Raw genomic sequence first — 27,991 nt, forward strand, 5'->3', positions numbered from 1 at the left:
CATTGCCTGGAACCTCTAATTGTTGTCGTATGGGGAGGGAAAAGTGCCGGAGCATCAGGAAACCCGGCAGTGTCTGTGCTTTGATGAGAATGCAGCGAGGTCGCGACTGATCATGCTTCGAGGAGACGACCCGAGCTGTAGCATGCTCCGGACATTCCCCATCACTGACTTAGCCACCAGGGTATGTAAAAGCTTACAGTATATCGGTGTCTATGGTTATGCCTATGTGTGTGGTTCACAGTTGAAAATAATGCTTTCCCAGAATCTCTAAGCCTGAACCTCAAAAGAACAACACATATTACTGAAAACTGGACTACATGAAATTATATTTAGTCAAACTCAACTTGACATTAGGTCAAAAACGTTTTTTATCATAACCCTAATAAAAAGTTCTAGATGTCTTGTGCTTCGTTTTATATTCATATATTATCTTTTTTCGAAACCTTGTGAGCGTGACTTAAAATAAAAGTTTTTAATGTTTGGATAATCATTATTCACACAGAATAACTTTCTCCAGAGGTTAAACTAACCATTATTTGGCCAAAGTTAAAGTTTATTCAAACACGCTTGCAGCAATATTCTGCCTTTGTGGACCTCACCTGTAATCTGTAGCCAAGACGAAAGAGATGTAGACCCAAGACGGTTCCTGGCAGTGCAGGTGTACAGACCCTCATCCACCTTGCTTGGAGACTGGATCCTCAGTGAGCCGGTGGACAACAGGCCTACTCTGCCAACACAAAAACAATGCAACCACTCAGCTACTTTTACACAAGAAAATCTGCAGTTTTGTTGACACTTTTGCACACAAAAGGGTCACATTAAAGAGTAGTTCCTACCTGCTGTTGTAGTGCAACTCTTTTCCATTCTTTGTCCATGTCAGGGATAGTTCAGGGTCCCCCAGTGCCTCACACTTCAGCTCCAAACTAGCAATGGGTTTCTGCAGCAAAACTGGCACTCCCACATGAACTATCATTTCAGACGACGGTACCAAGCCGAGCTTCCTGGGCCATTGGATTATCACCGGATTTCTTGGCCTGGATGTGTGGGCTTTGATGTTCGGTTTATAAAGGAGAGGCCCTTGCGTGGAGGATTCTGCACTTTCCGGGGGATGAAGAGTAGACTCATTGGTTTCACCTTGTGTCACAATGAGCTCACTCAACAGTTGTGAGATGAGTTGTTCCCCCCATGGCCCTCCGTGGCCTTCAGAGAGGTTGTGCATGATCTCATCTAGCCTGTGGGTATCGACGATGAGTACGAGCAGGCTTGAAAGTTCTGAGCCTGTTCTCTCATCCTCCAGGGTCGACCTGTTCTTTTCACTGGAGTGTGTTTTATCAGCAGTGTCTTTTACATCTTGGAGAGAGCCTTTGAGTTCAAGCAAATGCTCAACAATGTTGTCATATTGGTTGAGGGAGATGGGAAGCTCCGGAAATCTTTCTCCTGTTGAGGCCACATCTGGCTGCCCAACCTTTTGTTGTCCACCCGTGAGGAGCCATGTCTCCGGAACAGAGAGCTTCTGCTTGCTGCCAATGATTTGTAGGACAAAATGTTCTTTGGCCTGACCTGCAACACATGTGTATATCCCGGCATCAGATGCACGAACCTGCTGAATCTTCACGTATCCTAGTGATGTTATGGAGAGGTGTGGGAGTCCAGCCAAGGGCTTTCCTTCCTTCAACCATCGGATGTGGCCTTTGCGGAAGTGTCTGGTTGGGCAGCGAAGAACCACAGTTGTCCAGGGGAGCAGGTAGGCATAGCCTCCCACTACCATCTGTAACTTTTTGCCCTTCCTCAACTGGATATACACCTTTCTCTGGGCCAGTATGGTGGGATCGGGCTTGGCAGAATCTGGGATAAAATGGTAAATGGCATAATTATTATCTCTGTGCTATCTGTACTTCTGTGCGTTTGTAATTTTCAAGCCATTTCGACTGACACAACTTAGCTATGGAATGTTTGATTTGCTTTCTAACGTATCTTTCCATCAATTTCCTCTCTCTTAGCAGTACAAATTAAAAAAATAAAGCCAAACAGAGGGTCTCTTACTCTCACAGAGCCTAAGGGAGCATGGCCGGATTTTGGTGGGCCGGGCCATCAGGGAACAGTTATCAGGGTCTACGATCACATGTCCCCTTTCTTCCCCTTGTCTTCTGCAGACTGCCTGTAGTCTCTGAATGCCATTTCCACAGGTCACTGAACACTAGACGAATAAACAGATATATTTCAAGATATATGCGTGTATATACAGTGTGTGTGTGTGTGTGTGTGTATATATATATATATATATATATATATTTTCATGCATTTTTTTCAATTTTATGTTTGCAGTCGACTCCACAATTGCACTTTTACATACACCAGTACAATAAGCTCTTTTAACGGATATTTCTTAGCCATACTATCTAACTATTTATTGTTGCTGTTTTTATGATTGATATTTTTTTTACTAACAACTTGTACTTTGTTTTTATGTATGTAAATGCATGAAGCCATGACAATAATGGATATCTTGAATTGAACTTTAAACACAAACATACATTCCAGTTGTTACAATATTTCTTTGTACATTATTTTAAATCCAGTTATCTCTTCATATCCTGTCCATCTCCTCACATTAAGTTGCATGTTATGGCATGATTTTAATTTTGACCATTTAAAAAAAAAAAAAAAAAAAGAAGGTATGTTGGTGCCTCAGCAAAGCCTACCTGGGACCAGTCAGTTGTCACCCATTGAGGTGGACACTCTTGCTTGGCACAGGGCTGCTGGTTTGCGGGGCCCTTGGAAGGGCAAAAGGTGTCAGGCAGCTCCAGGATGCTGCCATCTGCCAATCGCTGTTTGCACAGGACCTGCCTGCTTTGAAATCCACCACCACAGCTCTGGGAGCACTACAAAAATACAGAAGTGCCAGGGGTTACATTAGCAATATGTGCTACACGCTTCAGTATAATTGTTGGGCCAGGCATTTATAGTCGTGAACTTCCTAAGTAATATGTTTTACCTGGCCCCAGTCACGCGTTTCCCACATAGGAGGGCAGTCAAAGCGGTTGCAGGCTTGGACAGGGCTGGGCTTGGGGCTCTGACAGTCTTCATCCCTCAAAACCTCAGTACGGTTACTGTCCCGAGAGGGCCGGTGAGTGCATGCCACAGTGCGGGTCATCAGACCAACCCCACAGGTAGCAGAGCATGAACTCCACTCCTCTGTTTCCCACCTGTGAACACAATGTTTATAATATCAAACTACTGTATGTCATGATCAACGGAAATGTACTTAAACCAGCCGAACACCAGGTTACTTCGGTTTTTAAATTTCACATGTATTTTTCTTGACACAGGATAGTTTTTGATTTAAGAGTAAGGCATTATGTTTTCAATTGAATGTTGGGTTTTCAACTCTTAACCTTTGCCATTCCTGATTAATCACCATACTTTATCTTTTGTGTACATGTATATGTAGCCCCATTATCCGATCTATAAAGGAGTGCAGTCAGGAGGAGTTCAGTCAGAGTGCTTGATGTTTTGACTTGATCCCATGAGAGGACACTCTTATGAATGTGTAAATTCATGAAAGTGAATACGAGTGAAAATAAAAAGAGTGATTCATGGGGCCAGATCCTGGCAGATCAAGAAATATTACATCTCCCACTGAATTTAGTGATATTTGAGAAACCCCTATGGCATAACTTCTTCACTTGCATTTTTCCAATGACCTCCAATATATATATATATATATATATATATATATATATATATATATATATATATATATATATATATATATATATATATATATATTACCAAAAACCTTTTGTTATCTAATACAATTTGATAAAGGGTGATGAATCCAGCATCAAAGTTTTCGGAGCACTTTTATTCCAATTTTAAAAATGACGTGGCATGCGTCTTACTAGTCGCTATATGCCTTTAAAGGCATCTCAAAGCTTTGGCTTTAACCAAAATGGCAGCGATTTTAATTCTTGCTTGAAAGATTAGGTGATATTTCAAAACTATTCATATTTACCCAAGGATCCAGGGACTGAGGAGAATTGGGAATGAAGCCCGTTTCTGGACCGGTACTATACTCAAAGCCAAATCCTATGGCTGTTTCCCTTCAGAGGGAACAGTATCCAAAGAGTGTAGCTTAATATGGGAGGGTGAGGAGGCCTCAGGGAGGGAGTAAAGGGCCAAAGGAAACAAGTCCAATACAGCGTTTGTTGTGCCTGAAAACAAGACTCGAGGCCTGGAAAAACAGGCAAGGGAAGGCTGCAAGCCTCTGGGTTTTCTGACAAGAGTGTGAGTGGTGGAACACCGACACTGAGCACGGTGTTAACTTGAAACGTGTGGCCTACCGCAAAAATCCACTCACTGTTTTAGCCATGGATTAGTTATATTAAACATCATGCCATTATGCTATTTAAGCATTCAGGTATTTCATTTTGATGAATTTTGTGTGGTCATTGTTCATCCCCTGTATTTCAAATTGATGCCCAATCGGATGACAGTTGGATTAAAACTGCTTGCTTAACACTAAAAAAAACTGCAAAGCTTGGACTAAAAGCTTAATAGTTTAGGCTACATCTACCAACTTATAAAAGAACTGACATCATAGTTGCATTTCAATAATTTCATCTTGAAATTTAGCAAGGGCTTTCGTGGTTCCCAGAAGACAATTACAATGGTTTTAGTGATCTCCTGAACTTCTGATTACTTCAAAATCAGGAATGTCCTTCCCCTGAAGCCAATGGCCAAGATGTCCATGAAATGAAATGTTCCTTTCAATGAGAAATAGCAACCTCTATTGGGTAAATCACCATAAAATTTGTTAAGCACATTCATGCTCCCCATAGGATAAATCCCTTCCATTTTCGACACTCAATACGTTTTACTTTGGAGTTTTACTTGGTCAAAGTAGGATCTTAACTAATAATCTAATTCATTACATTTTCCAATAACTTTCATGATACCTAGAGGATGAATCTATGGGCCCTATCTTGCACCCAGCGCAATTGACTTTGTACTCCGACGCATGTATTATTCCTATTTTGCACCCAATGCACAGTCGACTTTTCCCTCCACAGACTCATGTCGGTAAATTAGGGAATGAACCTGCGCTCCCGGGTGGCGGTTCAGCAAAAAGAGGAGGCGTGTTCCGGCGCAAACGTTCCCTAGTGCTATTTTGCAGTTTCAGAAAACAATTCCGCCACAGACCAGGAAAAACATAGTCTAAAGTCAGTGGCGCGTTATTCAGATGCTATTTTAAGGGAGCATGCTTGGCCGTAATGTAGAGTGTGCACACCGCGCATACACTTTGCTTCTCTCATCTCACGGACCCAGCAGTTCCCATTTTTGCAAACCATACATAAATACAAGGAAAAATAGGACCTTGTTTTACACAACATTTCCATGAATCATGGATGTGTTGATGACATAAATGAGGAAATATTAGAGGACTTAAGGAGATGTGAATTTGAACTGCATGTGCCGATGCCACTTAACCCAAATGACCCAGCAGCAGCACGGGAGAGGAGAGACAGAAGAGCTGCATCGTCTATAGTGAGGTAATCTCGGTTAGACTACATTGCAAAAATATCACCATGCATTCATAGCCTCGTGATTCAGTGAGAGTGAGCCCAAAACATCGGAAAAGTATGTTTTTGTGACATTTCTTTATTTACATTTTGTCAAAAAGAAAAATCAATAGCAAACGTCGGTCTCCTCGGCGGTGAACCGCTCCTGGCGTGCGCCCATGGATGTATTAAGAGCGAATAAGAAATAAGAAAGAATAAGTGCGCCTAGCAAAGCAGCCATTATAATAGCAATCCACCATTTTAAAGGGAACGTGAACTAACGCTCTGATTGGTTTATTGCACGTTACGCCCAAACCACACCTATGAGTAATGTAGCTACTTCAGACCAACCCATTTTAGATTTGCGTCAGGTGCAAGAGTCATTTATCCCGCCGGTATAATAGCAAGAGCACCCGAGATCCGCCCACAAAGCTACTTGCGTTTGCCGTTTGATACTTGCATTTCAGATCGTTAAAATAGGACCCTATATGTTTTTGGTGACTGCCTGACATTTCTTCTAGCACCACAATTTATATGGAAGAAATATCAAAATCTAATGGACAAATTGTTATGGCGGTTATGAAGAACATTCATACTCCCCAAAGGATAAATCTTTTTCATTTTGGACACTTCATGAGGATTCTTTGTGCCTCATATTACGCCAAATGTTAAAACATATTTTATAATGTAATGGGCAGATCTTCCAAGGACTATTTCACGTCAGCCTGGCAGGTATAGCCACCACTGAAACCTGATCCCTACTTAATGTCTGATTCTGACCAGGTTCAACAAGCTGTCCCACTGGCTACATTTCATGCTCTCAATGATACAACCATCCATCGCTCTCCTTCTGCTTCAGTATCACTTGGACCCAGGTGGCCTAAATGGTGATTTAATTGGCACGTGGTTTAAACTGAGAAGGATAATGTAGTGGATTAGAAGGATTTGAATCTCTTTTGTACACAACCAGTGATTAGTAGAGATTAATTGATTCAACTAGTGCAATGTGTGTTTTTTGATAGGCTGAAAGTTAAGCAGTTCCAGGTGTAGAACCCAGGGATAATCTGGGAAATGGTACATGAATGTCCCTGCTCCATATATTGCATATTTTGCTGGGTTACAGTCTTGGCAAACTAATAAAGAGCAGAGCCAGATTTCAGTCCTGTTTTTAATTAATATTTTCTTCTTGAATGCAGCCAAATCCTTTTTTCCAAAAAAACACATGTCCGTCTCAGTTTAACTGCATCCATCAATCAAGTCTATTTTAATGTTAAAAAAACCATTTTAAACAATGTATGAATGATAATTATGCGTTGTCTGTGTTGTACTGTACCTGGATGGGCAGGGCTGAGTTTTGCAGTCCTGCAGGAGTTGCGGGGGCCGACGGGAGCTCACACACAGGCTCTGGTCTGCTGCCTCCCTGGTCTGCTTGTTCAGGCAGATGACCACAGCCTCCTGCACACCTGGGATTAGACAGCACCGAGCAGTCACAAGGGATGTCCAAAGAACCATGAGCTATTGCACGTTTCAATCATAAGTGCTTTCACCTTTTTAAAATGTGTATACTTGCTGTACCATATCTTCTTAAAAAGAATGCCAAAAATGCAAACACATATTGTTCTTGTTTAGCATCTCTCCAATATTATCACCCTCCGATCATATTACGGAGCATAGAATATTGCAAGCAGACACTGCAATGAAGCCAGATATTTGGCCCCTCAATGAAAGCAAGCAAGGGTTGTACCTATTGGGGCACAATGAACATCAAAACCGTACAGCTGTCTGAGCAAGTTCTGGCCTGAACTGTGGGAAAAAAACTTTTAAGGTGTGATGTCAGGTCATGTTAAAAGCAATGTAACATAAATCTCAGAGTCTGCTTCGAATGTTGGGGACAATAACAGTGAAGCAGGCACTTCAAACGCCACGGTGGTGTGATGGTCCACAGGAGCGCCGCCCTCAGGGTGTGTATGTGACATCCGATCCCACACTGTAATCATCCCCCGAATGGGAGTTTGTTAGGTTTGGGTGAGCGCACACACATTGACAAAGGTCTACGCCCATGTGCAGAAATGAAGTTACACATGCACACTTGTGGAGACATCAACACACAGACCCACATTTCAGGCATAGAGGCTTGGGTGTGGAGGTGGGGAGATTAAAGTGGGCCTCAACGAATGTTGGCAGGATGTTTAGGAAAGCTGGCTCTGTCTGGCGCTGCATTCACTGCCGCTGACGTATGACCTTTCGGGTTGAACTTGGGATTCCATCCATTATCATCTAATATCATATAACTTAGTTCTACTTCAAAGGCTATACTGGCATGGCTTTAGTCATCCACTGACATAAGGTCACTGGTTACTGCTGTGACATTTCTTTTTAATACAGCAACTGGGACAAATTCAGTGAAACTGAAGGAGTGGGGTTTGCCTCCAGGATTTACAGTGCATTCAAAATACTGTAAACAATACAATGTATTTGCTGTATTTGTACACTTAAGTGAGTTAAAGTTTTTCGGTTGCATAAGGATTTTTAAATGTGCTCTCCTCTATTTAGCCACTCTGAAATGGATGAAAATGTTGAGAAAAGGTCAATAATGATCCATACCTCCCCCACAACTCTCTGAGCACTCCGTAAACCCCTCATACTCCCAGTCGTGTAGTTCTTCTCTTTCAGGTGTCTCCCCGTCCTCTTCTTCCTGTCCCTCCTTTTGGTTTTCTTTTCCTTGGCCCGAAACACCAGAGCAGGGAGTACGGTAGCAGGGCTGACTCGTAGCAGGTTTCACCCCCTCACACTCATCATCGGGCAGGTCAGCAACTGTCTGGGAGAAGGACAGCAGGACCTGGCACTTGACGGTCCGTCGCTGGGTCCCGGCACCGCATGTTCTGCTGCAGGGCTGCCACGGACCGGGGATGAAGCTGGAGAGGAGAGGCAGCAGGTTTAAGACAACACAAACGGGATGATTAATTGCACACATACAAATATAAACAATATGCTGTTCATTTAGTTAGTATACTTCACATACAGGCTTGGAAAGGCAGTTTCATTTTTGATTTGATAAGGACCGTTTCCAAACCAATGCTGACCTGAAAGTAGTTATAGTCACAGGTTTTTGTGCATTCCCCATGTATACAGATTGAAGTCATTTACTGCCAAGTTAAAAAAAAAAAAAGTAGTTAAGTATTTATGAAATCCAGTCCTGCTGTGGTTAATTGAGCAGCTGTGAAGCATTAGGATGAAGCCATTCTTGGATAAACCGCTTTCATGCGCATCCTTCCTCATCTTAAAGAATAGATCAGAGAAGGAAATACTTGTAGATCATTGTGCGAGATCATGAATGCCTAAAGGCCTGTTAAGGTTGGGTGAGAGTTAGAGTCCAGAAACTGCACTGTCACCCCCTGAATAGCTTTGTGAGAGTGTTAGAAAAAGAAATAATGAAACTGGAAAGTGTGAGACAGAATCCCTCTTGATCTTCAGGTTGGCCAAAATAAAAAGCGTAGTTCTTTAAAGGATGAAGCAGGGGGAATTTACTTGATGCTGTGTTTTCTAGAATGTCCATAATGATTAAATAATGTTCAGGTCTGATTGGAGAGAGCATAGATGCCGTTTCATGTCACATTTGTGTCCATTACGTGCCTACAGAATAATGTAGCACTGGGATTATTCTTTTTTTTTTTAGAATATGCAGATATAAAGACCTAACAGTATTTCATACCACATGCTTTTGCACAAGTGTCCGTGTTTAATCGTCTTTACTCTATTGTTCTCATTACGCCCAGCAATGCACCTGATCGTGACTACAAAGTGGTTGGAGGCAGCCCAAATGTTTACAACATTCAGCAGCTGTCCTCTTCAGGGCCCAGCTCATCTTTTGGCAACATCATATTAGAGGTGTTCAGTTTATACAAACTAATCTTTAACACTGAATCCTCAGGCTGGACTTATAACACTGAATCACCACTGTCACTGACGGGATCGGTAGTTTCCCAGCAATTGACTAGAGACAAACCAAACATTTTGAACCAGCAAAGTGATTTGTAATTTCAAATACATCATACAGACTAACTTAGCTCTGTAGCTCACTATGTGAGTATGATCAAGTCTCTTCAGTGTTCAGTTTTTTAGTATGGTGTTAACAATAAAATGGTATTCTTTCTGCTCTATTCATTTTATTCAAAATGGGAATATGATTATTCCCACCATATATTATCAGTGTACATGTATTTCACAGAGGTAACATGGCAGCTTGCACCAATGTGCAGCATTCTTCCTTGGTTAAGTAGTCTGACCACAACACAACAACACCCTGCTGTTTCATAAGATGCCTCAATAAAGAGCTCATAATTACAGCAAAGTTGGCTCTTTATGAGTGCTCAAGGACTCGTTGTGTTTTGGACAAACAAAAGAATCACAGCAGTTGGACCTTGGAACACAAGCAACAAAGTCAACAAGCGAACCCACAGAAATGTTTATCTTCATGCGTTGTTAAAGTACATCTGTCAGTTCTAAAACAATCGTGATTTCGTTCATGGATGGAAACAACACATTTTTGTGATATCCGCCAATGCCCCATTCTAATCATTTTAGTTAAATTTGGGAAAAAAGCACTTTTGGTGAGGCTGTGGAACATATATGGGTTTAATTTTTCAAGCAGTTGCACAGCAGTGGCTCAGGGCAGGCATTAGGCCTGGCGATGGAGGCGCAATAAGTCTAACACAGGAATATCCTTCTCTTTCCTCTCACATCCGTAACGTGGCCCCATATGGTAGGCAGATATTGTTGTTGGCGTGTCAATGACTGCATATTATACACATATTTATGTGCTTTTGGAGCAAAAAAAAAAACAATAGAGCAAAATCATATGTTTTGGCGTTTCTCTATCTCTCCTTCCCTCCCACTTTCTCTCTCCAAAGATAAGTCAAAGTAACAGATGTTTTGAACTGGCTAACATGGTCGCTAATGCAAGTCATGCAAGACACTGGGTAGAGTCCAAACATTGTCCATCTTCAGAGGACAGCCTTTATTAGTCAATTGATATGTGGGACAAGAACATCTGGAACATCTGAGTCTTGCTGAGGTAATGCTGGTAGTCAGTGACTGAACCGTCCGCTGGTCCATATAAGATGTTTTTCCGCTTTCACCTTCAGCCTCCCCTTTTACTTTAAATAACTTCATCCAGCATATTCATTACTTAGAACTGACGATTCATACCTTCAATGAAGCAAAACAGCATCTAACTTCAGCAAGGGTGAATTCTTCTTTACTCTACTTGACAAACATTTAGCATACCCAGGTGTTCAAACACGTGCACCTAAACTGGTGCATACTTTCAAAACTTGCCAGGGGAAAAATGGGGGCTCCAGGCGTACATTTTGACTCCAAGTTCTTGTAAATGGCCGTTGACGTTAACACAACCACGATACTACGGTGGTTTCATGGAAGCACAGGGCCATGTCTACTTCAGTTTCCCCTCCAGGAAAAGTCTAAGCTCTGGGTTGTGAAAACTGTTGTTAAAACTGTATCTGGGATCTGACTTTTGCTTCTTTATCCCTGCAGAGTGACAGTAATTATTTTTACGGGTTATGAAGCTTCAGAGTAATTTACAGCTTTAGCAGTTGCACCCTCCTAACTTACTTTTTGTATAAGGCCCCAACACCTGTGATGGTTTTAACAGAACATTCACCTCTGGCAGTAAATTACAGGTATATGGTTGTAGGCCAGAGTGCCATTAAATAAAAGCAGAATTGCATATTTTTACAAGTTTGAATTGCAGTTCCTACTGCTTTCAATAGAAGAAAGCAGCAAATAGAGATATTTCAAAATCACTCTGATCCGACTTTTATGTGCGTATGCATGCATATGTGGGTGTCTGGTACTCACGTCGGTTCCTCAGTAACGCTGATCTCCTCCTCCAGCTCTATGGCCTGCTTATGCCACACAGGTTTTGCCTCAACTGGGAGTGTATCTAGAGCAAATCACCATCAAAAGTTAACCATCACATGATACATTTATTTTAGAAATAATAGTTTGGTGGTTAAAACATGATCAAATAAAAAAATTAGTGCTGTCAAACGATTCAAATATTTAATCGCATTAATGTCATAATTAACTCGCAATTAATCACACATTTTTATCTATTCTAAATGTCCCTAGATTTATTTTTGTCCAATTATTTTTTCTCATTTTAATGCTCTTATCAACATGGAAAGGTGGATCAGCTTGCTTTGTGCTTTTGTCGCCTGGCTTTGACGAGGGGGCGGAGAATTGGCATCAGCTGTGTGCTTGGCCATCAAGTGGTATTTCAGACTGGACGTGCTGCGATGATAGCTCAGTTCACAACGACAAAACACACAGATCGCTTTGGTCTTGTCAATGGAACCATTTGGTAACTTTTTAAAAGTAAACTTTCCATTCAGAATTTTATTGGCATCCATTTTGGCGTCTCGCGCTAGTCATCCACTCAAAACGTAACGTTAGCCTAGTACTCTTTGGCCGGCTCGCAAGCCCAAACAAGTGTGTGCGGCGTGCCTGTTGTTTTGTTTCCGGTCTAGCTAGATCCGGTGTGGTGTTGTAGTTTTTCTAATGTCACTAGTTGTTGCAACAGCATGTGAAAAAAACGACAAAGTTTGCCAGGCCAAAAAGAACGTTAATCTCGCGATAAAAAAATTGATGCAGTTAAAATGGGTTTGCGTTAACGCCGTTAATAATGCGTTTAACTGACAGCACTAAAAAATCTAAATAAAAAAAAAAATCTAACCCACCTATGGATTTATAACAGGGCACAGTCACCAGGCACTCCTCCTTGATGTGGGGTTTGGTGGTGGGGTTGCAACCTCCAGCATGGAGTCCTCTGTGATCGATGCATAACACCACCCTGTAGCGCAGACCCTGCCCACAGGTCACCGTGCACTGGTGGTGACAGGACAGTTCAGCAGATATAGTCTATAAATTACTGATGGTAACTCTTATGGTTACATCTCTTTGCTTGTGTTTGACAGAGAGCCCTTGACTCAAAGAAAGACTCCTTCCCAAATCCCTGCTGCTCTGTGCTCAGGAGTGAACTTTGGGTTTCCGCTGCCAACACAAGCATTTAAAGGCAAGTTCACAAGGAAGAATGTGCTAGGTAAACAGCATCCCAGGTTTTTAGAGGGCTGCACATTTGACTCCCTGGGCCTCTGCTTGTGCCTGTTTAACCGTGGAGGCTGAAAAATCCCCACGAGGAAGTTGCATGAGGATATTTATGGTTAATGTAACAGCAACTCCACCAAATAAGTAACCAACTGGAACTGTAAAATGATCCAGATGCACCACCCCGATAAACAGAGTATGAGTTTATGTGCTGTTGACTTTGGGGTTATAATTAAAGACTTGTGTGTATGTTTTGGATGGTGTGTTCAAGAGAGGACATTCACATTGAGGTCAGCCGTGCTACTCTGACTCATACAGCAAGGTTGTGTTTTAACTTTAGCAGTTGCAAGTGTCATGTCATGTTGGAAATGTTGATAGATGTCTGAAGAGACGAATGAATCACAGGTCAGGATGTCTGCGGAGTATATTTTTGTATATTTAGTCATGTGATGCTTTACAGCACCTCGCAAAAGAACAATTGTAATCAATTAAGGCTCAGCGGCCAGTGTCTCAGTGGCCTTTAAACTTCATTTTCTTGGCCATATATTTACTTAATACGGTGTAAAAATAATAACCAGGGATAATAATGGAAAAAGGGCACCTACGGGCGACCACTCCTGTGCCAGCCAGGTGGGGCAGTCAAACGTGTTACAGGGCTGCAGTATAGCTGTCTTGGGGGAGTAGAGACACTTCCATTCCTCAGTGGGAGTGATGGTACCCTGCATGTCCTCCTCCACGCAGGACACCGAGCGACTCTGGATTCCTCCGCCGCACGAGGTGGAGCAGGCGGTCCAGGGACTGCTCTCCCATCTGACATCAAGAAGGGAAGTCATGAAGTCAATCATGGAGATTGGTAAGTGTCAATAGTTGTGTTATGTTATTATTTGTCCTCACGGTTGGGAGTACATACCGAGGCAGGGGGTGGTAGAGGTCATATGGCATGATTTGCTTGTAGCCGTCACTAAAAGGCAGAATCAATTAAGGAAATGAGGATTTAAAATAACAAAAACTGCTGTTGATAGATCATTAACATAAATTGTTTGCTTTTTTAAAGAGTTTTTGTACAGTCTCTAACCTGGCCAGGCAGGGCTCCATGTTGCACTCCTCGAGTTTAGGTTTGGGTTTGACATTCTCTGGGTAATAATGGCAATACTGATCCACAACCACCCGGCCGCTCCGCAGGTCAAAGCACTCTGCTGAGGTTAGCTGGTAACCTACAGACAACAACAAAAATGACACATAAATGGACACTAAAGTGATGCATCAAAACACATTTAGTGGAGCAGTAATTCAACATGAAGCATTTATCAAAGATGTTGTCCTTTATCTGCCACAGGAGATAACTTTTCGGCATCACACCTTTCTTAGCAGATGAGTGAACAATGCAACTCCATGCTTACCTCCACCACACGTGACGGAGCAAGGGAAGAAGTCAGTCTCTCTCCAGCGGTGGATGATGGGCTGGTAGTAGATGTACTGGACCACACTGTCTGCTCCACTGGCAAACTGCACCTACAGTGTGGAATCTTTTCACTACTTTGTTTCAACTGAAAAATATTACATCACAGCAAGGATTTCATTTTATAATAATACGCCTAAAGGATGATGAATGCAAGCAGAATGATTTGAACAAGTAGATTGACATGCCAGATTTTGTGAAATACGCTTGTTGCAGAGAGTCAGTCAGAGTTGTCATTATGTGTTTTCACTGGGTGAGTAAACACACAAGTTGTGGTTTAACTGAGCCCATTCTAAACTAAGCTAAGCCGTTCAAAGCTAAGCTAGTCAGATACTAAGTGACACAGCAACAGACCCCCCCACCCCCCCTCATTATCTTATATACAGTATAGCTACATGTTGATAGTGTCAAGGTTTGTTGGTGTGGGTTTGTTTCCGAGTCTTTCTGCCCCCTAGGGGCCATCACAGCTACCATGTCCGTATAATTGGAGAATAAAAATGCATTTCATGGTAAAATATTCAAGTAAAACATAAATGCCCAGGTGTTTGGTTGCCTGATCAGCAAACTATCATCACTCCTCCCAATATAGATGTTAAATTACTTTTCTCAAGCAGGCCTCAGGAGAAAAACTGCCCATATAGACCATACAGGGTGTTGTATATGTATTGTATAACATAACAAGGGTGGAGGGCAGGAAATAAATTACTGGGCTACAACTCAGACCATGCCTAAGTTAGATATATAGACCATTTACGTGTTAAGCTTGGTTTTCAAACTGGTGTGTTCCGATCATTTCAAAGTTTCTTGGATAAAAATGTCATTTCGTCAAGTCATGAGACTAAACGAAATGCTGATGCAGCTGAACTTATAGTAGATACTGGAATCTATTAGATGTTCATTTTCACACACTGACATGGGAGCAATTTGACCCTGAGTAACCTGAAATGTCAGTTTCTGCACAGGTTGAACACAGGTTCTAGCAGGATAAGTGCCTATCATAGGAAGTAATAAATCATTTACTGGATGAGAGAAGACAATTTCTTAGTGCTTTGCTTCGATTAGATAAAGAATACAGACTGCATTTATAGAAATTAGGCCTTTGTGTCACATGTGTGTTGTGTTAAAGAAAGCTTGTAATGTGTCATACACTTTTCAGCAAACATTTTTCTTCTAACCTCACCTCAACCATACTGAAGAAATGCCCAAAGCTAGTTTATACCTACAACACATATAAATCAAACTCCTCTGCCACTCATTCACATTCATGTGTTTACAGTGGAGAGACTGTCTGGCAACTTTTTAATATAATTTTCCATTTGTCCAAACTTTTTCCAGCGCTGCTGCCTCGTAACGGATTAGAAAATTATGCATTTATAGCTTCTCAGATTTCTGTCTCCTGAATTCCTATTTATTGTCCGATCCTGACTTGTGTGTTTATGAGGGGGGAAGTTTTCACAGGCATTTCCCAGTTTGCAGCCTGTATAACTTTTAATGTCCACTCACTGGCCCTCGTCTGACAACGTAAGTGTGTGTGTGTGTGTGTGTGTGTGTGTGTAACGCATACACACAAACACACAATGTAAGCTTTGTAAAAAACAAAAAGAATTCAATGACCCACTACTAAATGTATGAACTGAATTGATGTGTTATGTTTGAACACATACTCTAAGTAAACCACATGTACTACGATTCTTCTTCAAGGCCTGACATTCCACCATGAATCAAATACGAGTTTCATAATTTCAGGCTGAGGGAAACTGAAGAGTTGGGTGATAATTATCTGTGGGTTAGTCTCTTTCTTTCACATTACACATAGTAAACTGAGCCTTTGTTTATATAAAACATATTGATTAGTGCAGCTTTAAGTCACTTGATTTGAAATATTTAAGCTCTTACTTTGACTGTGAAGTCGGCTTCGAGTGGGCCAGTGATTCTCAGGACCTCCTTATCTGAAAGTTTCTGGTAGTCCAAGGTGGTGTTCTCCAGGTTGTACTGCCCTGACTTATCAAAGACCAGTTCACCGTTTACCCCTTGTAGAGTCTTACTCTCCACATCTAAAGAAGAAAAAGTACACAGCTAGAGCACAATGGACACATCACATTCACAATATTGGTATAAAAAGGTGTGGCCACTGACCATCCATAAACAATGAGACTTTAGTTTTCCTTTGATAAATGATAATTTCTTGTCTACATTTTTTATCATAAATGTGTCAGACAAAATGAGACTGCAAATAAAAAAGGCGATACGATTAAAATGTCAAGATCCTAGACAGACGACTTTGATTTATTACAGACCTTCAGTCAGATCTAGTCACATGAAAAACCTGGATTGGCTGCTGCGTTAGCAGGCACAAAGACTCACTTTTGCACTGCCAGGAGGCTTATGTAGGTCTGGGTTAGGGTTAGGGTTAGCATGGACATTAAGACAAAAACAACAGGGGGAAACACAGGAACAAGCAGTAAACAGAAGCAGTCGTGTGGCGACAGATGGTTACAATCTAAGTGCCCTTGGCCAAAAAAGAACGGGGAAATATTTAATGAAAAAATCTGCCCATTCAAAAAATGAAGTTCTTTTTGGACTTGCTAAGGAAGCAATCTATAAACTCCCCATGGAGCAAAGGACAGGTACAGAGATGGAACATTTGTTATAGATTTGATCCAGTGGGGAGCTTGATGCCAGTACTTTGACATCAGTGATATTTTCTGGAAGCCTTACATCTTAGAGCCAGGACAAAGGGGAGAAATAAATGCCTACTCTGGTCATTCTGCCTCAAGCTACTTTTTAAAACCAATCTTTATGAGAACGCCCAAAATGTAGTATATTTTATGATAAAAGTTACATTTTAGATTGTTATTTGGGTGAGATATTCATTAGAAAGGTCAAGCAAGTCTAACATATAATGAAAAAGTAATATTATAATAAAAGATAACATGACCTAAAGGTATTTGGCTGCCAAATATAAATATCATGTTGAGCTGTTTTGGATGGAAGGGCACCCTGGACCTACCAGGACTTACACAAGTGATCCGGGCCTTTCAGGACTAGACGCACATGACGACTCTTATAGGGGACGGCAACAACTGTGTCCTCAGCTTGAGTGAGACAAACACACAGAGGGAGAAAAATAGTAGTACAGTATCGATCAATACTCATAGAAAAGTCAATATAATTACAACTGGCAATACAAATACAATCAGATGTACTCCTTATTACAAGTAAACCAACCCTAATGTGTAAAATCGGCAGAACGAAATTGTGTTAAAATAAATAAATAATACATAAATAAAAAATAAATTGTGTTAAACTTAAACAGAAAAAAAGCTGGCCAAGTAAAGATCTTAAGATTCTTTACTTTTTCCTGAAGCATGCTGGGATTTGTAGTGTCCTCGCACCAGTCTGCAGGATGAGCCATCTCCATTGCAGACACCGCAGTTGTCCTCCTTTGCCGTACTCCCCAACTCATGATCACAACCTACAATCTATAAAACATAGACAAATACATGATCATAAAAAAAACATTACCCAAGACTTGTATAGCATCCTGATTTCTAATCTTCGGCTTTAAAACAAACTCCAATTAAGAAAAAAAAAGACTGAAAAAATGGGAAAAAGTCCCAGTAAAAGTACTCACGTTGGTTCCTTTAGACCTTTAAAATTTTATTAAAGAAAATGTCTTCCTTCATTCCAGCATGTAAATGTTATAATCAAATGATCCAAACAACCCTCAGGGTTCTTCCATATTCATACCAGATCTATTGTTTGAAACGTCCCCTTTGAGTTCATCATGTGGTTTTCCAAAAAATGTTCCATTTTGTTCCCACTGTTTTTTATCAAACATTATCTGCAACCATCCGTAGTTGATTGATGACTTTTTTCACAATTTCTGTCGGTAAGACAAAACCAAAACCACAGTGCGATTCTAAGCATGGTAAGAGACTGTACGTCTCGGGACGTAATGTCATTCAACCGAGAAAAAATGCATTGTAAACTATTTCCTGGACTGTCGGTCAAAAACCGAATTTCAAATATTCTCGTTGGGGATTCATTTGTAAAGCAGATGGCATGATGTAGCATTGAAGTCAACCTACTGTGTATAGGTTGTCTTGAATTTATTTACTTGTTGGCTCTTGCATCCAAATGCACTGTAATGCCATAACTTGAGCCAGTAATACATCATTGTGTTGACAAGTATGCGTATATATATATATATAGATTATCTATGTATGTATGTATACATACATAGATATACATATATACACATATATATATACACATATATACATATATATATATATATATATATATATATATATATATATATATATATATATATACACATATATATATATATACACATATATATATATATATACACATATACATATATATATATATATATACACATATACACATATACATATATATATATATACACATATACATATATATATATATATATACACATATATATATATACACACACATATACATATATATATATATATATATAAAAAAAATATGCCATAATCTCAAGAAAGACATCTGGAATCACAACACATACAGTATATGACTGCACTCAGGAAATCTGGTAGATGTATCTTCCAAATAACAATTGATTAAAATTACATTTTTTGGGGTTTCTCTATTTAGTCTCCATAATGTGAGTCTACAAGTCTTTATTTGGATTCTTGTGATTGATACATTAAAATAAATAAATATAAACACAGTAATGGATGAAAACAAAGCTCTCTGATTCTTTCTCCTACCTGGCAGACTCCGCTGATACACATGTCCAAGGACTCGGTGTAACAGCGTGTCCCGTCCAGCACCTTGGGCGCTAGCTCCACCACAAGGCCCGAGCCCTTGGCTTTGCACTTGAGAGCGCAGGGGTTGTCCGGGTCATTGTACACAGGGAGCCACTCATGGTACTGATCCTGGTATCGCACGTCTGCATGAGCCGAACACTGCTGGGCACGGAAATCACCAACATCTGGAGAACAATCCTGAGGATAAACAAAATATTAAGCCAATTTTTATAACTAGTACAAAGTATATCACTATTGTAAATGTGTCTTGGTGGTAGGACCGTTGAGACTGTGATTGCTGAATGTCAACATAGTGATCATATAATAAATCAAAGCAAAGTCTTACGCTTTCCCTTCCCAATTTTCTCTCAAACAACAGGATCGTGGATCACTAAGTTACACTCTTTAGCCATAAACCTTGGTCATATTTTCACAGTTCCACCTCACTGAATTCTCAATCACAATTTGTTCAGTTTATTTCAATAAAAACCACTTGAAAGCTCTTGACATCCATTACATAAAGATGAGCTTGCCGTACTTACCACATTACTGCATGTGCGATATTTGATATTCTGGCCTTCGCAGGTCCTGCAGAAGAAAAGATGAACATGTGGGTGAACTGGCTTTGTGGGGCGAATGATAAAACAAACCACACCAATCATCTTCGCCCGAGGCAGCTGGTATTGTAACCGTTGACTTTTATCGTTTTTTTGAATCGCTGAGCGCGACTGGAAACCTACAGTGCTGATGTGGCAACGAACAAACATGGGATCTGTGGTGTGTTTGCAAAGATGTAACAGACTAATGCACACACAGTGATGATGCATAAATACAAAGGCATGTGTTTGATTTCACAAGTGGGGGACACGATGAAGCAAAGAAGGGATTGCCATTTCCTGCATTTATATCAATCTAGCAAATACGAAATGATGATTGATTTCAACCTATCATAGCCAATATGCAAAAGGAAAGAGTTACAAAAAAGATCTGGATAAAACAGGAAAATATAAACTTTTACAAACTGCAGAAGAGAATTTTTTTTTTTTTTTTTTTTAAATGGGAAAACTAATCATCCATTGCTACTGAATATAGTACTAAATTCTAATTTGTCTTAGTGATCAGTCTTTAAACAAATCATAAACCAACAGTACTGCACATACAGTAGTAAAGCAGACACAGTAGGGCCATCCGAGATGTGTCTGCTGAACAGATTGGAGTGGTTTGGATCACGACTATCTGCATGACAGTCTGCAGTGTCTTTGCCTAAATTATGGAGCTACCCACTTATTGAAAATTAGGATTCCTTTGTGCTTTGATGCTGAGTGATGATAAACCATTGATGGTGACTATGATAGGCCAATTATCCAAGACCCCAGTGGAAACTAATCAAAGGATATTCTTTTGAGTTTGGGAACTTAAGAAGAATTCCAGTGTCATCTGCCCTTAGCTAATCTGGAATCATGATTGGAGGCAACACCGCAGAGGTTTGGACTCACGGATGAACGAGGGCTTGAGGATTTTTGCAATATTATTCCAGAGAGCGGAGGGAGTGAATGTGAAGTGTGTGGCATGGCAAGAACATTAGACCCTGTGACGTATCCAGACAGTCCCTTCTGCCAAGCCAAACAGCAGGTCATGGGGCTTGGACCTAAACAAGAGATGTTCAAAGACCAAGAGTTGAGAGACAGATAGAAAAGATCTGGATCAGTGGGACGAAGAGCAATATATAAACTAAAAGTTGGAGAAAACAAGAAAAAAAAAAAAGGACTAAAATGAATTTCCCTTTTCATTTCCTCTTGACTTTGGAAGCTACAAAGTGGAGGCTAAGCAGAAGTAGGACTGGGACTAAGGATTCATCATGGCGTCATCATAGGTTAGGGAAAAACGACTAGAGCGCATAACACATAACTCACAGACTATGACCCTGCTCTTTTCTGCCAAATAGACACAAAATACACAACTACAGAGAGTAGTTGGAGCATGCCAATAACCTCATCCTCAGACAAAAATGGACTCAAGTCTATTGTAACCATGAAAAATTGATAGTAATAACTTCCTATAATATTGGATATGCAGTAAGATTTGCTTGGCTCATAATGTCCATATATATTTTATCAGCTCACACATGAGATGTGGTAATAATAAATAAGAGATGTTTGTAATGGCTGAAATAAAAATGCTCTTGCTGTGAGTTCTACTATTGATCAATTTAGGCAATTGAGAGCTGTCAGGCCATCTAAGAAGGGTAACATGTAGTTGAGAAAGATGAAGCGACAGCAGAAAAGGGTCCGTCAGTCAGTCTGCAGCGAGATGTCTCGGAAACTATTGGCCCAGATTGTGAAATTTGGAACATATGTCTATATGGTGTCCAGAAGATGAATCCGAAGTGCTATATTGATCCCCTGACTTTTCATCTAGCGCCATCAGCAAATCAAAGTTTTCACTTATCCAGTGAAATATCTCCACATCTACAAGATGGATTGGAACAAAATGTCGTACAGACATTCATGGTTCCCAGATGACTTTTCTAGAGCCGAGATGAGGTCGTGGTTTTTAAGTGATATTTCAACAACTATACGATGGAATGACGTTTGGTACAGACATGTTCCCCTCAATTGCATTTCAATTCCTTTGATGATTGACTTCTACATAATCTGTACTCAGATTGTTGTTGTTGATTCTGGCAGGACATGGGCTCAGTGGCACTGTCAAGAAGCTGGGTGTTTTTAGCACTGCACATGCAACGCAGAGGGTGGTGTCCTATTCCGTAAAGTAGGAGACGTAATCAAGGTGCCAGGCCCAAGTTAATTAGAGCAGCTTAATTAGTCATTGCCTTGGAGAAAATTCACTTTTAACTACCACACCATTTAAAGATAGACTTTAAACACAGCTGTGGTATGGCTTTGGTGAAATTCCAAAATGCCACAGTCATTTAATGCGACTGCCTGTAATTTCTGCAAATCAGTGACCCAATGAAGAATAAAAACATCCTCACCAGCAGTGAGAAGTTATTTGCAACACTTGCATACTTAAATTGTTCCCTGCGCCTGCCCAAGACTGCTCATCTTTATTTCCTAATGATGGAAGGTTGGCAATAGGGAACACTGCTCTTTCAATTATTTAAACAGGGTAAACATGAAGTCAAGGCTGGCCTCTTTTAATAAAAATAAAAGGACAAAAAAAAGACTAATCTGACGAGCCTCGTAAAAGATTTGAGTAGTGCTTTCTCTTGCTATGACACCCAATCCATATGTCCACACTTGCTTCAAATGCGGTTGTTGATAATGGAGATTGCGATCAAGTGAAGTGTGTTGTGCAGGAGGGACTAATGAGGGCCAGGCGATCTGCGTTTAGTCTGTACTTAGCATGTGCACTTTTGGGAGGTTGGCTAACCCTTGTGCATCTACATTAGCAGAAGGTCCTGCGTAAGTGCATTTGTTTAAAGGTCAGAGAGTTGGAGTGGTATTGGTTTGGAGGGTGTGCACACACACACACACACACACACACACACACACACGGCCTTGTGCTGTGCTCTTTAATGGCGCTGTTTGTTCTGCCACCCGGCTCCAAGCTACTGCTCCCACATTCCCACGCAACAGCAGGGTGAGGTGGGATGAGGTGGGACGGAGGGTCCTACCATTTCCTCAAGAACCTCATACATTACTGCTACTGCCAAAGGACACATGAGTTTGTAAACATACCCGCCTGGACTTACGTGTACGTCTTCACATACACACAGCCTACATCCCACATGGAGCTCAAACCCCAAACACCTTTTAACACGTCAATTGCTTTTACAGCCAGTGGCATTCTGAGGTGTGCCTGACCAAACATTTCTGGGCAGGCAAAGAGAAATGGCTGCTGCTGATATCATTAAACGAACTCCTGAAAAAGCAATTGACCTCAATGTTTACAGTGCAGCACATGGGGGGTATGGCACATTGACTTTGAGGTTTTGACAGCATTATGCTTTTTTAGCCTGGCTTCTCAGCACCAGTGCAGACAGATTCATAGTTATGGCACGCTGGAAGCACCTTAGAGTACATCTCGGTTGTGACCTTGGGTATGATCTGCCCTGTTTTGTCAGTGTGTCTTTGGATTGTTGTAATGTTTTATGATCTCACTGGCTGCTCCTGTCACTGCTGGAGCTCCCCCCTGAAGCCCCAAACAGTGAAACAGAGGGGACTTTGGCAGTGAAACTCACTGGCTACCTTTAGTGAGAGAGCAATACTTTCGGGGAACTGTAAAATAGAGGAATGCGGTGAAGTCACCCTGCAGCTATTTCCCAGTCTATAAATGTGACATTTCTATAGAAAACATACCCTCTCTTTCTTTCTTTCTTTCTTTCTTTCTTTCTTTCTTTCTTTCTTTCTTCAAATCAATTTGTAATTGACCACTTTGCCCAGTACACTTGGCCTCAAGCTTTAATCTTTAAGCCCACAGGGTTAGCTTGAAGCCTAACCAACCGAGTGACTTTGGCACCAGGATGAAAGGGCCAAGATGTCCAAAGTGCAAGTTCCAGTTTGTCCTGAGACTTAAGCTGAGATGATGAGCAGTGGGAATCCAACCAATGTGGGTTCATTGCTTACAGAGCCCAAACTCTATCACAGAAAAGAGTTATTAAAAGTGGCATGTACTTTGGCAAGGACATTGATTGTTATACTTTGATTTGTGAAGAAACAAACAGGCCATTACCGAAAATCAGATCCCTATTGTCACTGATGAATTCAAGATTTAGGCTCATATGGCCGTCTAGACAGTTTTAGGAGGTGGATGGGCAAGTGATCTCAGTTGACCCCTCAGGGCTATTTAACAGTCACATTACAGTCATATGTATTTTAAGCGCTCCCATTACAGCCCATGGGAATGGAGCGATTGGTGAGATTTACTCACACTATTAGGGACGCTGTCTGGATTTATTTGGCAGAACAGCTGTGAGCTACAGAAAAAGAGCCCCCCATCCTCCTCCTTCCCTCTCTTGAATCTTAAAGCCATGATATGGCACTTTAATGGAAACCAGTCCAACCCCAGTCCGGACTTTGCTCGTTAAAAGAGGAGATTACCTTGGATAACGTTTGAACACACGCTTACAAATTGTCCATGTGATGTTTCCATTTATCTATAGGTCAGTGAGTTTCGAACTTGAAATTAGACATATTCAATTTACCGTAATCCCCCTCCCATCTTAAAACTTATTACATAGCATTATTCTGTGAGAACTGCACTCAAATGTCAATTTTGTATGTCTCTGGTTCTCATAATAGAAATATTTTCTATGCAGCAACCCTATCTCTAATATGTGATATTGTTAGTAGATTAGCTGCAGTCGTTAGCACGCCAATGTACTACATATTGCACTATGCCTGAGCATCACCCATGGTGTTGCCCATGTCCACTACATTGTCACATATAAAGTATGTATCAGGCTTTCGGATTAGAATTGGCTGAGAGGCGGCCTTACTTGGAACTGAGGCATCGTCTGAGGGAGTACGAGGCGCCTCCTCCACAGGTCCGGGAGCATTCACTCCATGAACCCCAGGCATCCCACAGAGTGTCTCTGTCCTCTTCTGATCGGGCCGTCCGTGAGCTCTACACTCCAGGAGACATGACATGAGCAGAAGTGAAGGAAGTGAAGAGTTAGTGCATATGAGTGATCTGTCATGGACATCCTTGAGCAGTTTCCATTTCTCATTTTCACCATTATTACCTCATCCCTTCAAACAATACTTTATTGTTTGTCCTAATTCCTGTCAAGACCCAACCAAACATTTAACATGATAAAAGTGAGTTAGTTATGTTCCCTTTTGCAATGGAAGCAACCTGTATACACACTCCCCAGCCATGAGTCGTGGCCTTTTCGGTTTAAACAGATTCTCTTGCAGAGCACACAAAAAAGCCAGAACTGCTAGTTCAGAGCCTGAATTAAATTCCAGGAGCTGCTGAAAATGGAACACAATTGCATGTGACAGGATGAGAGAGACTGCAAGGGGAAGTAATCAAAAGCTCTCGACTTTTGCCCCTTTGAATATTTAAAACGTCTGAGTCATCCTTTAGATTATGAAATGTTAGTCCTCTCTTAAACTCCGGGCCTCACTTGTGTGTCTCTGTCTGTTAATTGCATCGTGCTGTATTTGGCAGCAGAGGTATATTACTCTGGGATCCAAAGTCAATATTATTATGTAAAGATGAATTCTGCGACTGCAAGGACAATGTGAATCTTAGATGTTGAGTGACAGCCAAAAAATAAAGACCCTCTCCACCCTTCAATCAACTCATTTAACTCCTCTTTGCCTTTCAAGGCCTTTTGTATTTTCAGATTAGATTTGACTGGACTGACTCACCTTGCTCTAAAGAAGGTGTTTATTTGTATGCTGGCACTGTCATCTGATGTGGATTGTGCCATGAGTTATGTTTCTTTGTCTTGGCTTTACTTAGCAGCCTAGCTCTTCTCAATGCCCTTTGCAGTCCTGACTGAATGAAGTTAGAGAGCTACGTTATAGGTACAGATGGAGTGAAAAGGAAAATAGATTGATTTTGCTATCTAGAACAAGCGGTATTCCACTCAAAAGCTGCCAAAAACCTGGTTCTATACCTGTTGAACGGATGAAAACCTGGAAAATTAAAAAATAAGGACTTGGAACGAACACTGGGACAAATCATGGACCTCCTATGGCAGCAGGAATGTGGTTTAAAAAAGTAGAGGTGCAAACACATTCAATAAAATAATCCGCCATTCAACAGAGGATTTAAGGCCATGAAAAGGAATAGATGGATATTTGAGAAAATTATCATTTTTCACAATAACCTGAGGCAGTCTTTCTGTTGTTAGTGAACCATGAAAGAATATTTTAAGATTGCAGAAATGCAGCTTTTGTGTGCTTAAGACAGCCTCCCACCACGGGATCTTTGCACCACGACTGCAGTTTGTGGTTGCACATCCCGCAGAGTTTTTTACAATGACTTAAAACATCCCAAATCCTGCAGATTAGGAATGAATTGTGAGGCATAACAAGCCCACTTACCCTGAACACATTTAATAATGCAGGAGCTATGGGAACTTGATGTGTAACACCTGCTCTTAAAAAGATGTATGCCCATGGAGCTGACAAATAGTTTAAGGTGAATGGCCAGCCTTTCATTTCAGATACACATGGCCTTGATATTTTAAAGGAAAAACTCAGGATACACCAAGTTATGTTGACCTCATTGGCCCCTTTTCCCAACAGCATGGCATTGTGCTTCGTTGACAAAGATGAATGGATCTTGCAGAGGAAAGCAGATATAAAAGGTAATAATACTGCTCTGATTATTTTCTTTGGGTCACAGTAGCAAAAACACCCATGCTGCAAGCTGTGGAGCGGGGTGCTGGGTTCACGTTATTAAAAGTGCGTAGGGACTGATATAAATGGCTGTCAGTGCTGATGACGCCTGAGGAACAGCAGAGGGGAACAGCAAGACCTAAACACGCAGCCAACGGAGCACACAGCCAAATATATCAGCAACGGCACTACTTTCTGCACAGGCCAACTATTCCAATGTTTGGATCCACAGTAAATAAACACAGGCTGTGCTCTGGGCAGCCGGTTAGCACACCACCTTAATTCTTCTTTGAAAAGCAATCAGTGAATTTTGCAGTCAATTATGGCTGGGAGCTGTGTGTTGCAAAGCCAAGAGAGCTGGAGGCATAACAAGGCTGGTGAAGAAAGAGGAGAGGAAGTCGATGAAGGGACGGAGGGATGGAGATGAGGAGGTTGTTTGGCTGACTATGCTGCTATTGTTCTCAATGAAGGCAGAGGAACACAAGGCTCCGCGAGTCAGACGGCCGTCCTGCTGGGATTTAGATCCAATAATCAAAAGGCTCGGATATCCACTTGGAGCCTTCCTCACTCTCCATCACTACACGTCCCACCTCTCTTACTCTAATCCCTCCAAGGTTTTATTTGCACCGCAACAGTACCATTTACACAACAAAGGCATGTACATTTAGACACATTTATTGTCTGGCTCTAATGCTATGAGAAGATGGGCCCCACGGCTCAGGCTGTCGCCCATCCAATGTTTTCACATCAACTGGAAAAGAGGAAATGAGCATATGATAAAAGACCAGTGAGCTCCACATTCTGTTATTCTGATGGACATATTCTATTTAAGTCACCTGTCAGCAGCTGGGACTAAGGACATTTTCCTTGAAAGATGGAAAACTCCTCGACAGGGGAATGAAACCAGACTCCGGTGCCTTTTTTGCAGACTGTGTCAATACACATACGATGGCCTTTTCAGTCGCCAAGACATATGATATTTGCACATCTGCTGAATCCCTTATCGTCTGCTCCACGCTGCACGGCACTGTACTTGACGTGATGCCGCAAGCAAGGCAGTCACTGTAATGTAACAGGGAGCCCTAACCTTAGACCAAACAGCTTGCTGACCTGTGTATGCCTGACAGTCTACTTAGATCAATAACACAGAGGAGACATGGGGACTTAGAGCAGGAGTAAATAAGACAAGTCAGATCACATCAACTGCCTTATTAAAGCTTCTGCTGAAAGGACTACACAATCTGAAGAGTGCATTTCTCCTGCAGATAATCAAACTCTACATGCACACACACTCCTACACAGTGAAGCAATCTATTAGAACACATGCTTTCTGCAAGCTTTACTTGATGTGACAAGAATTTTAAGGGGATTAATGATGAAATAAAAAGGTAAAAGACAAATATATCACTAAACGTAATGAAGTTTTCCAGGATGGAAATTGAAAAAAAAAAAAAGAGTAAACATTACAGTACCAGGATAAGAAGAGCTGTCATCAGTAGCTTGCAAGATAAAAAATCTTGCTCCATTCCTTTTCAAAGTGTGTGAGCCAATCACTCTAAGTTCTGAGTGTGTGTTTGTTTGTGTGTGAGCCCAATGGATGATGCTCTCCTCTCTGGCTCACTATGTGTGTCCTGTCTGTCTGCCTGCCGTCTCCTCTCTGACTTGCTGCCGTTCTTCCTCAGGAGTAACTTCGGGAAGGGGAGGGAAGGAGGACTGGGA

General features: G+C 41.2%; 1 protein-coding gene across 1 annotated transcript in view; it reads right to left on the reverse strand.

Moving 5' to 3' along the window:
- LOC144534065 (ADAMTS-like protein 1) overlaps window positions 1-27,991 on the reverse strand; it is a 94,547-nt gene that overhangs the window by 4,914 nt on the left and 61,642 nt on the right. The window contains exons 3-21 of the mRNA XM_078275733.1: window positions 24,415-24,542; window positions 19,496-19,541; window positions 18,915-19,151; window positions 17,501-17,627; window positions 17,166-17,240; window positions 16,042-16,199; window positions 14,087-14,198; window positions 13,762-13,900; window positions 13,597-13,647; window positions 13,292-13,496; window positions 12,320-12,467; window positions 11,439-11,523; window positions 8,166-8,476; window positions 6,895-7,024; window positions 2,996-3,206; window positions 2,703-2,882; window positions 2,044-2,197; window positions 837-1,845; window positions 600-727 (exon numbers count right to left, since the gene is read on the reverse strand). Coding sequence (XP_078131859.1) covers window positions 600-727; window positions 837-1,845; window positions 2,044-2,197; window positions 2,703-2,882; window positions 2,996-3,206; window positions 6,895-7,024; window positions 8,166-8,476; window positions 11,439-11,523; window positions 12,320-12,467; window positions 13,292-13,496; window positions 13,597-13,647; window positions 13,762-13,900; window positions 14,087-14,198; window positions 16,042-16,199; window positions 17,166-17,240; window positions 17,501-17,627; window positions 18,915-19,151; window positions 19,496-19,541; window positions 24,415-24,542 — 3,634 coding nt within the window. The remainder of the gene's footprint in view (window positions 1-599; window positions 728-836; window positions 1,846-2,043; window positions 2,198-2,702; window positions 2,883-2,995; window positions 3,207-6,894; window positions 7,025-8,165; window positions 8,477-11,438; window positions 11,524-12,319; window positions 12,468-13,291; window positions 13,497-13,596; window positions 13,648-13,761; window positions 13,901-14,086; window positions 14,199-16,041; window positions 16,200-17,165; window positions 17,241-17,500; window positions 17,628-18,914; window positions 19,152-19,495; window positions 19,542-24,414; window positions 24,543-27,991) is intronic.

This window comes from Sander vitreus, chromosome 19 (genome assembly GCF_031162955.1).
Source record: "Sander vitreus isolate 19-12246 chromosome 19, sanVit1, whole genome shotgun sequence".
Classification (NCBI taxonomy): domain Eukaryota; kingdom Metazoa; phylum Chordata; class Actinopteri; order Perciformes; family Percidae; genus Sander; species Sander vitreus.